This window comes from Tenrec ecaudatus, chromosome 1, assembly GCF_050624435.1.
Source record: "Tenrec ecaudatus isolate mTenEca1 chromosome 1, mTenEca1.hap1, whole genome shotgun sequence".
NCBI lineage: Eukaryota > Metazoa > Chordata > Mammalia > Afrosoricida > Tenrecidae > Tenrec > Tenrec ecaudatus.
In genome coordinates, this window is record NC_134530.1 from 118,882,221 (window position 1) to 118,893,053 (window position 10,833).

General features: G+C 42.9%; 1 protein-coding gene across 2 annotated transcripts in view; it reads left to right on the forward strand.

Moving 5' to 3' along the window:
• Positions 1-4,548, forward strand: part of LMO4 (LIM domain only 4) — a 16,477-nt gene extending 11,929 nt beyond the window's left edge. For both annotated transcript variants that reach the window (XM_075558039.1, XM_075558046.1), the window contains exon 5: positions 3,734-4,548. In XM_075558039.1, coding sequence (XP_075414154.1) covers positions 3,734-3,742 — 9 coding nt within the window. In that variant the 3' untranslated portion in view covers positions 3,743-4,548. The remainder of the gene's footprint in view (positions 1-3,733) is intronic.
• The last annotated feature ends 6,285 nt before the right edge of the window (positions 4,549-10,833 follow it).

Here is a 10,833-nt window from a genome sequence, read left to right on the forward strand (position 1 = left end):
TAATAAGTCCTAGAGCCATGCAAGTGAGTGCATTTTGATAGCTGCTGTGCCTAATTTGTAACAATCACTGTCAACCTCCAGTTACGAGGCTGTTCGTTCCACACTGGCCCAGAAAAGAGTGGAACGTGTGACTCGTGTGCATGATTTTATTCACATCATATTTCATACTGATTATGTATTGATGACATTGATTCATTTACTCTTTACAGCGCCACTTGCATGGATATTAAATCTTATTGACCACAGATGAATTTTAATTTCAGATTGGTGATAGATTTTTCCATCAGCTCTGATAGTGTGTTTGACTTTTTCATCATTAACCTAGGCAATCACACAGCACTGAGTTATTGCATTGAAACAAAAAGTGCACACTTCACTTGGTAATTCTTTATGGATTTACAATAGGAACTTCATTAAGGTCTGTTGTAAGGATCACAAAAAAACAACATTTGTCTGCAAATAGAAATTTTTTGCAAGCCTCAAAAGTCTAGGGGATAAAAGAATATATTAGGCTGCTTTGTCTTCGGTAATGCATTTTCTTAATGGCATGTGGGGGGTGGTGGATGACAAATACTTGAAATATTTTTGACCGTTTAAAATTATGCTGCCATATTTTAATGTTGCTGTGTAGATATCATTTTCCCTCATTCAGATTTATGGGTTAATTTTAAAAGTACGTATTTGCCATTTCTTTATTAAATGAGTGTCAATGACATAATCAAAATGGGTATACTGAATTTCCCTAGGTGTGCAGCTACGTCAAATATAGTTTTTTACATATATATGTATAAAATGAATATGTATGTATATTGAAAAGTTACCATTTAACATTGCTGAGCATTTCACAAGCAGTGCAGGTGCAGGGCCGAGTGGAAAACAGGGAATGGGCAGCAGAAGTCGTGTGAGGTAGTTCTCTTTCAAACCAGGGAAGACCACTTGGGGGTTACACTAGGCAGCTCAGTGTGCAGATGTGCTAGGAACCAACACCTTACTCTCCCCCCACCCAAACCCAATGTCCAAGCTTGATTATTTTCCCCCGGTCCCATCTTTTAAGTTTTGCTCCGGGGTTTACACCGTTCCTTCTCTGAGTTAGCAAAGTCTAAAACAATTGTTAACATCGTGCCCACATACACGGTGAGAGTCAAAGACTAGAGAGGAGCTGGATCATGAGACACGGGGTGGGGGGAGCGCTGCTGCTAGGGACGGAAGGCAGAGGGCACACTAGACCTAGCGGCAGGGTCTCCGCACCAGCTTACTGAAGAGAAGGTGGTGGGAACTCAGGAGGGAAACGCTGGGCAAACCTGACATCCGTGTTCACAGTGTGTGCCTTTCGTAAGCGTCTCCTGTTTGTCACCGAGGGAGAGAGCAAGTGTTCATTGTAGAGCTCAAAGTGCACTTTCGGCAGTGAGTAAGAACTTTCCACCGTGTACTTTCACAGTGCTAAGAGCCAAGGCGAGACAGGCGGCTTTCGAAAATTAATAGCTCTTAAAAGGCATAAGGAAATATAACTTAAGGATATGTTCTTGTCACTGCGGTGAGAAGCTGTGTTTTGGGGATGATGTTAATTAAGAACATTTCCCTGTTGCCATAAAATGTCTCACATTTTTGCCCTTGGTGCTCAGCTCACCATGAACACAGTCAATTCACAAGGTAGTTTTTGTAAATAAAGGTGGTGGGCAAGCTGACGTGGTCCAGAGAGATATTAATGAGAGGGCAAGGGGGAAAAGTTAATGAAAACACACTTCCTGGTGGAACAGAAACCGCTTTTGGGCCTGGAGAATGCTTTAAAATTACTTCCCCCAAACCCCATGGCGTTTCTTTTCTGGAGGAGATGCAGTGGGGAGAAATGACAAATAGCTTCACTTCATTGTTTCCTTCTTGCTTGTTCGCCATATTTTTGGTAGGGAAAATTGACATTTATTTTGACCATTTTCCTTCTGTGCACAGTCGATTACATTTCTAGCCCATAACAAGAGACATCCAGGCATTCTCTGGCCTAAAAGTAATGACTTGATTGTTGGCACATCCCTTCTTTAGAGGCAGCTAATTGTACATGAAGTAGTAGGCTCCCGTCCTAAGGTCGCATCCTGCCGATGTGTTCCCCGTGTTGGAATCTGTAGCGGAGCTGTTCTGCATGGTTGGCTTTTGTATATTCTGAGGAAAATAACTTTCAACTTTGAACTCCCAGCCCCTGGACTGACTCTCAGACCACTGGTGTTCAAGGACCTAAATAGTTGTATGCCCTGTGTCACTCAAGGAAGCAAAGGCTCTCCTCAGCAGAGAACATGGGCTTCTCTGGAGCTCTGTGGAGGCAGCCAGGACTTGGTGGGCACATCCCGGGTGGGGGCGATTCGGGCCACCGTAGAAGTCTTCCTAACACGCAGCAGTGTGAAAAGCACCACCTAGCAATCCCTCTGGCTTTTCGGTGAAAGCAGAGATCAGATGCCTTCAGTGTGGAGGAGAATTTAGAGAGGGTTCGAGTTTGCACGTCACCCTGCCATCCCCCTTGGTTGCATAATTGGTGTTGTGTTTGTCCATTGTCGAAGACATTTGATGCTCATTTATTAAATATGCTCACTGGCTGCTGCCGCATCTTTGTTCTGGACAGACAAATTACCTTTCTCACACTGAGCTTCCACTCTGGGGAATTAAGCCTCCACCACTTTAATTAGCTTGGAAGTGGGGGGTTGCAGTTTCTAATAGACTTCAGGCTTTTAGTAAGTTAGGGAAAGGGTGAAAAAGAGAACTTCCTGGGAAGCTACCAATGTCATTTAAAAACCATAAAAACCCAATATATCTGTATGATTTCATTTTGGTAATTGCAAACAGATTGCCCTTGGAGGCAGTACGGATTATCCTTTCTAACGTAGGCGTGAAAGCCTGACTTCCCTTGAACTCTGCACTTGAACTGGTCCCATGGTCAGTCATCAATCCCTTACCGGTGGTGTGCCTGTATAGCTCATGATAATGTTTATGTAACATTCAGTGACAGCACAGACATGAGATATTTAAGTGAAAAGTTAGAGCTGATAATGAGAAAAATAGGAGCTGAGGATTGGCACATGAAACTTGTCGACAGAGCATCTGTAGGTAGAGAGAGACACAGGCAAGTAGATGTCACATGGGAACGAATATTAGGGGTCATCCTAATGATAAAAGCCAGTGGTTTTTGACCTTGTTATACATATGTGCCAGGAGCTGTTGAAAATGTCCCATATGTCATGCTGTGATCACCATACTACCTTTGTTATCTCTAGTTTAACCATGGGGAAACCGAGGCATGAGGCAGTTTGAGCAACTTACCCAAGGTTATACAGATTAACCCAAAACTTCTGGGAGGTGGGGGAGGGGTTGGGTGGCGTTGGCCATGAAGCCTGCCCTATCAGAAAGCCCACGATCTGACTGTAAGGCAAGAGCTTACGATTCATTCTTTTGGGGAAGAAACTAAACGTTTAACAAAGCCAAGCAATCCGCTGTAGAACTTTTATCAGAGAAACTTTCTGAAAGTCCAATTATCGTTTCATTTTCTCTGCAAGTAAAACTGCAGCGGAACGTTAGGCTTCAGTTCCTCACTGCCGAGCGCGTCCCGTAGAAAGCCTCCACCACGTCACAGTTGGAGCGTAATCTAATAAAAGATGACTGAGTGTGGAGAAGACAAAAGCAGTCATGTTTGAGTTGTAATCGCTCTCAAATTTAGCGTTGTAGCTAAGATGCCCGTTTTTATGTCTTGCAGGTCTGCTAAAAGGTCAGAGTAATGCGGAACGCGTGCCTTCATCTCAGATTTTGTGCATCACACAGGTGGATCCCATGTGTCCTCAGTAGACAAGTCACCTTTGTAGCTCGCACAGTGCAGCTCCATGCCATTGCACCTTCTTTAGTCTTGATTGCCCTTCCCGCATTTATTGGTGTATTAAAATGACTGAATATGAACATTAAGGACTCCATGAACCTGGGCTAATGGGAGACTGTAGAGAAAATGAAAAAAGATCCACCGGAGGACATCTTTTGGGGGGGAGGGAGCTTGGGGGGAGGGGAAATGACTAATGAAGCTAATTAAAAGAAGCATTCAAATCTGCTTTCTACCTTCATTAACAATTAGCAGGGCACTGGCCAGAGTTTGTACCCTGTGTTTTACCTTAACAACATTCTATTTGCTCTTTGTATATTTAAGTGTTGTAAGGAAATGTGTTTCAATCAAAACTGAACATGAGATAAAGGAAAGATGTGGATTTTGTGATATTCTATCACAAATACTTTTATTTGTATCTCTGTAAAATACAATGTATGTATGCATGTAAGTGTTTTTGTCCTAATGTTGCTACTCCTATGGCAAAGGGAAAATAAACAAAAAACAAAAAAACCCCACAAAAACAAAAGAAAAAACATTGGGGGGGAAAAATCAGGCTCATAGCAGCTACTGTGTAGACATTTCCCCTACTTCTAATTTGCTGAATGAAGAAAAAAAAAAATCTTTTATTTGTGATATTTTCAGAGACATTTGCTCTAGTATGGTGTATTTAAATAATAAAAACTTAAAAGAAAAAGATACTCCATTGAGTTTGGGTTTAAACACTATTTCTCCCCTGCATTTTGGGGATCAAATCGGCTTCGTTTGTTTGAGGAACAAGCTCACTGTAAAGGGTATGGCTTAAGAGGAAGTGGTGTGATCCTTAGCATTCTGGCCTATAAGGTATTCTTCAGATTACTTACAAACCCATTTCCGTGAAGTCCTTCTGTGTACAGTGACACGGCAGGGCAGAGGGGAATGCCTCACAGGGGTTCCCAGGCTGTGGTCTGGACAGAGCACTGGGCCTTTCTCTCAAAGAGTGTCTGGGGATGGGAGGAGAGAGGGAGCGAACCAACATCTGGGTTGGCAGCTGCAGGCCAGAACCACTTTACCATCGGGCTCTGTTCAAATGACTTAACCAAGCCACTTTGGGCAGAGGTAAACAAGCACTTTTGCTAACAGTCCATTGTATAAGTTCAGGATACCAATTCTCTCCGTAACTGATCATTTATTACACTTTTCCTAAATCACAGTGACGCTCCGTGTGGACCTATAGTAAACATTTTGTTCGATTCTTCGCAGCCATTTTGTTCCTTTTCTTGTTAAGAAAGCTCTGCTTATTGATTACAAATCTGTTCAAGAATGTCGCATCACCGCCTTGTTTCCCTTCCCAAGTTTATAGTTTGTGAAGGAAAGCGCTAAATCTCCCCGTGCTTTATTTTTGACCTTCCAGTAGCTTTTCGGGGGCCCGACGCTCCTTAGTGGGAGGGAGGAGTGGCCCCTCGCTAGCTGGTGCAGCCGTGTGGTCGGATGTGTGGCTTGTGTGTTAGGCTTTGGGGCTCCTTCTCTGGCGGCCTTTCCATGTGCTTGGATTCGGATTTCATATACTAGTATTCTTGAGGCAAACACTTCCAGGCGGCACGGCAGTGCTCGCCGAGGAAAGAGCACGTAGCATCAGGATCCATCCGGTGGGCCAGGGCTGGCGCTGGAATGAGGACAGACCTCCCGGGTCTGGGTGAGGTAGGTGGTGCCTGCTCGCTCCTGCTACCTGAGTACATCCCCGCTATTCCATCACAGGTGACTGGAACCCGGCGTGTTCACAGTGCGACTTCTACTTTGATTCTGTTTTGCAGTGCCCTTTTTCTTTGTGTCTTGTTCCAGAAAAGCTTAGAATCTAGGCCACCTCGCAGTTTGGGCATCTCTAGCACCCTGGGGATGTGAGGTGTCTGCCTGGTGGTGGCAATCCGAGGGTCAGCCGTTCAAAATCACCGTCCTCTCCTTGGGAGGAAGATGAAGCTTTCTGTTCCCGGAATCTGCGTCTCAAACGCACAGGGCGCTTCCACTCTGTCCTGTGAGGGTTGCTGTGAGCTGCCGTTGGCTCGATGGCAGTGCCAGCTCCGTGCATTCCCACCAGCAGCTTTCCTCACTGCTGCCCGCAGAGCTTCCTAGCCAAAAGGGAAACCTCCCTTGTGTTCATTGCCGGCCTCCTGTGAGTCTCCATAGCAGAATTTAAAGGCAGTGAAAGGGAATTGTTCTGTAGAGCTTTCTGAAAAGGGAAAAAAAAAAAAAAGCAAAACGAGGAAAAAAGATGAACAAAACCTCACAAATAATACATGTTTAAGAGTGAGATCTTTGTGGGGATTCCTAGGAACTAGTTCTATTATTTATTATTTTCTTCTTGTCTGTTACAAGATACTTTCCAAAGGACCTTGGACTCATGTGGATGGTTGAAGGGGAAGTGTATTAATAAGATTGTAAGCACCTTCAATATCCTTTCTAGCATAAGTACTCATGTCCTATAGAGTGGCGAAATTCAAAGGACGTGGTTAATAACTTCGAGTAAGTAATACACTGTGGCATTTAGTGACGTGGCGGGCTAAGGTCATCAGAGACTTTAAATGAACTATTACATGGTTGGCTCCAACAGCCAGCACTGCTTCCTATTTAATAAGGCGCTTCTAAAAGCATTTCTTCCGCTGTAGACCTGTGAGATTACAAATGTCACTCATGTTAGTATAATCCACATGCAAGTGATGAAGTCTTCTCTTTGATGTGCTAAATTGGAGGAGGACTAATGGAGCTATGAATATACAATAGAACATATTGAAGTAGTAGTCTTGCTTTAGGTAAAACACTTTTCTTGAAACCAGAGGCGTTTCACACAATAAAACTCGGCACTAATGGGGATGCTCTGTGTGGATAGAAAGCTACTAAGAACACGGGTTTATTCTGATGTGAGCAGTGATTGTGTGCCGTTTCTCCCCCAAACCCAACATTGCTGAGGGGTGGCAAATGAGTTCATTCACCTTTCATCCTTGCATTTGCGATGCTTTTAGTGAAATGTACACCCTTCTTTTGAAAGGACTGATTTAATACTAACCACGCCAGAGAACAGGATGGTCCCAGCCCCTACAAGCAAGTACAATTAAACCTAAAAGCAAATGCTACCGAGTACTGTTCAGGTGGGGGGTGGGGATTATGTTTATAACACACATACATGTCTCCGTCATGCAAGTGAACACTCTTGCTAATTAAACAGTTTTGTAAGAAAATTGCCCTCTCAAAGGGTTTGTGTTCACTTCTCCAGCCCGCCAAGTTAGACTCACACATGCTGCAAGCCAGGGGGGCCCATGCCAGGACATCCCAACACCAATGCTCTGCCCCAAGACACCATTCTCGGGTCTTCATGATCTGTTAGGAAATGATTTAGCATGGACTGTAGTGATGAGAAACCTGTCACACTAAAATGAAGCCTGTGAAATTGTCCTCTTAATAGTAACTATTTAAATTCTTTCTTGTGCCCTTATTAACACTGATATTTGAAACAACTAATCATCTAAAATGAAGCTCTTAAATTAAATGGCTTTAAATGTCAATATAGTAAGAGTCTAATGTGCACTACTATTTATGTAAAATATGTCTTAGGGCCAGTAAATTAAATAACAAAACTGAATCCAAGAGCTATATATCAAGAGTCTCATGAAGAGTTTCCATGTCGCCTTCATGATTGCATTTAAATTGAGCAAAGGCCTGTGAGTTTCACAAAACCTGTTCACTGTGGGATTGAGGCCTGGGTGCTGGAACACTTCCGCTCAGTTTAAGAGGCCCTGCTGAAACAGACCATTGACAAGTTGATGTCACTTGTCGCTCTCTTACTAAGACTCGCCCATTGTCAGTCCAGCCAAGTCACAGAAATGCTTATTGCAGTTAAATAGCAATTTGTTTCCATGAAACTGCAATTAAAGTATTACTGAGCAACCACGTTAGATTGGCACTGCTCCGAACGCATGTTAAACAGCCAGCAACCCCCCTTGCAGGGTCTGCGATCTGACGGGCGGCAGAGTGGAACAACACCTACGCCCATGCTGGGCAGCTACCTAAAGGGCACTGAGACCTCAAGGCAGCCTTCCCATGTCATCCCGCAGGCTGAAGAGCAGCGACAAGTCGGGGCCAAGTTTTTTGGAAGGTGGACCTGCCACTCAGCTCAGGCGAATACTGTTTTCTGTGGGACATGAAGTGCTTTATGCTGGTGGATGTGTGCCTGTTTCCTAGAGGAAAGTCAAGTTCAGATTGACTCTGCTGAGAATGGACTGCAACTCCGAGGCCTCAAGCCAATAATGGACTACAGGTCCTGACATGTTACAGCTGTGTAAACAGGGCTGTTCTAGCTCCTAAATCACAACTAATAAAGCATAGGACAAAAATCAATCGCTTCTGTTATAAGTTCTTTGAATGACGCTGGCAAGTTGTTTAATGACTCTGTTAAGATGGGCGAGCCATAGTTGAACTACCCAAATCCCTTTCTTCATGGTCTCCCGTACTCAGAAGCAGGGCAGGCTAGCCTTTCTTGGGGATTAGCATCGCCCCCATGAGATCGAAGCCTGCCTCAGGAAAGGCTCAGAGGTGGATTCTTCCTGTGGATCTAAAGTTCAGGATCTGTTGAGTGAAGAAAGGTGAAGTGCAAAGGTTTTATTGAGAATGCGAAACATTGATGTAAGATCCTGAGAGGAACGGATTTCAGAAGTGGCGTTTTAAAAGGCAATTAGCACTGAATTCTAACCAGCTGTGAAACAATCATTAGCTCATGAGAACAGGAGGAGACAGGTCACCTTCCAGCGGCCTAGAAAGTTCCTCCTACCTGGAATTAAAAGGTTTCTGCTCTCACCTTTTTCCAAAGTGCATTTCAGTGCGGTGCATCTGTTGGTATTCTGCCAGTGTTGGCTGAGCTAGACACACACACTTTTTTTTCCCTAGTAAGGGGGAAATGTTGGGTTTCTTCATAAATTAATCTAGTCTTCAGTGAATTACGTCTTTGCAAGAACCATATAGACAAATCCAATGACAGCTTACAATGAAGACTCATTGTGAAAACTAGAAAGGAAATCGATTCCTTGGATTACTCTCTCTACCTACAATTTGGTAGGGATGGCTAGATCTTACATGCCGCATCATCTTTTAAGATTTCTTGATTTGGTATCTCTTGAATTAAAGGACTTTGACGTTCCGTGAGCCCAGTATCTTTAAATATGATAACTTGCAGTTGTCCACTGCTTTGTAGAGGTATTTATATATACACCTTATACCTTAGCACTTACAATTTACACCTCCTTACACATGCTCTCGTCAGTCATCACAAGAATCTTGTTAATTAGTCTTCCTACCCCAGTTTTGCAGACAAAGTGACTAAAATTCTGTGAGGTGCCTTGTTAAGTAGGGCCAGGTGACTGGACACTGGGTATGGATTTAAAAATCAGGCAAAACCAGAAAACTTGGTAATCAAAATAAGTCACATTTTGGTGAAATAAATTGAAAAACTAACAAAGTTGGTGAAAAAAAATCCACGAGAAGTAAAATGTCACAATTTTAAAGAGTCAGGGCCTATATTACCAATCTCTTTTGCCTCGGGCTCCGACATGTCCCAGCACTAAGACCCAGAGCCCAGCGCTGCTATTGAACCCTAGCATTTTGATCAGTTGGTAGAATTGCCTTATAAATTGTTAGATTCCAGCAGTGATATACTTTGTGCTGTGTACTATAAAGTGCTTTCCTCTTCAAAAATTAAAGTATTTCATTTTATCTTTGTCCAACCTGGAATGCCAATGTGGACTGCCAATATATTTTGGTCTTTTGCTGAAAGAGATTTCTTCTGAATTTCAAAAAGTCAACTCCTTGATGAAGAATAATGAAGTATAATGGATAACAACTCTGCCCACAAGTTGCTGTTGCTGAGGAAAAGGAGTAAGACTTGCTCACATAAACCTCCAGAAAGCAACACTCAGGAAAACCTGTCTCCCGCATGAAGGAGGAAATGGTGGGTTTACAATGTCTGCATGGAACTAGGCCTTGAGTCGGCAGTTAATATTGGTGGCAAATAAAAGGACAATGGATTTGACTACATAAAAGTAACTTGGAAGATGGTGGTAATGCACACACCGATACACAGACCGATTTTCATAGGAAAATCTTTACATGTTCCAGCCCGAAGTGAAGACTAGATCTACTGTGAAAGCACTAATGCTCATACTTGTTGTAAGATGAGAGAGCTCTGAAGTATTCAGATGGAACAGATTATACCTTTAATTACATCCAAACCAATTCTGAACTGATTTCTAAAATTTTGTTAGCTGTACTTCCTATTTTCCCATTAATTGCTAGAGTCCAAAAAGATATCAAAATCTGTAAATAAATTATTATAACACGCCATTAAAGCCAAACTGTCTTTGTTACACAGAGAAGCAATTGTTATGGGGGAAAAAAAGAACATAGCCCAATTTAATAAACCATTCTTTGAAGTTGATATAAAGGTTAAGCAAAAGAGGCTGCATGGATTCTTGACTGCAGTGGATTGGGGTGTGCACGTACTAATTCCCAAACCTCTTGGTCTATGATATTTTATGGCATATCAACCCAGTGGCCATTTTGCAGACTCTATTTTTTTGTGTGTTAAAAGAGACTAAAGTTAGCCTGTGTATGTCCACCTCCACTCCTCCCCCTCCCCCCCAAGAACATGCACACAGGCTGAGGCCTAGATTACCTATCTTCCTTGGAGATGAATGGAGATAATATGTCCTTAGTTTGTAAAGAACTGGAAAATATGTAGAGATTAACCGGTGATACTAGGGTACACCTGAGATCCAGTCCTGTGTCTCTAACTGTAGGTCAGGCAAAACAGAAGTCTAGTTCTTAATTAGCCCTACTTTAGTGCAGGAAGGAGTCCTGATGGTGCTGTGAGATTAGCATTGGATGGCTAACACAAAGATTTTTTTCCCCAGTGCTTAACTACTGAGCCACTGGGGCTCTCTCTCTTTTTTTAAAACATTTTATTA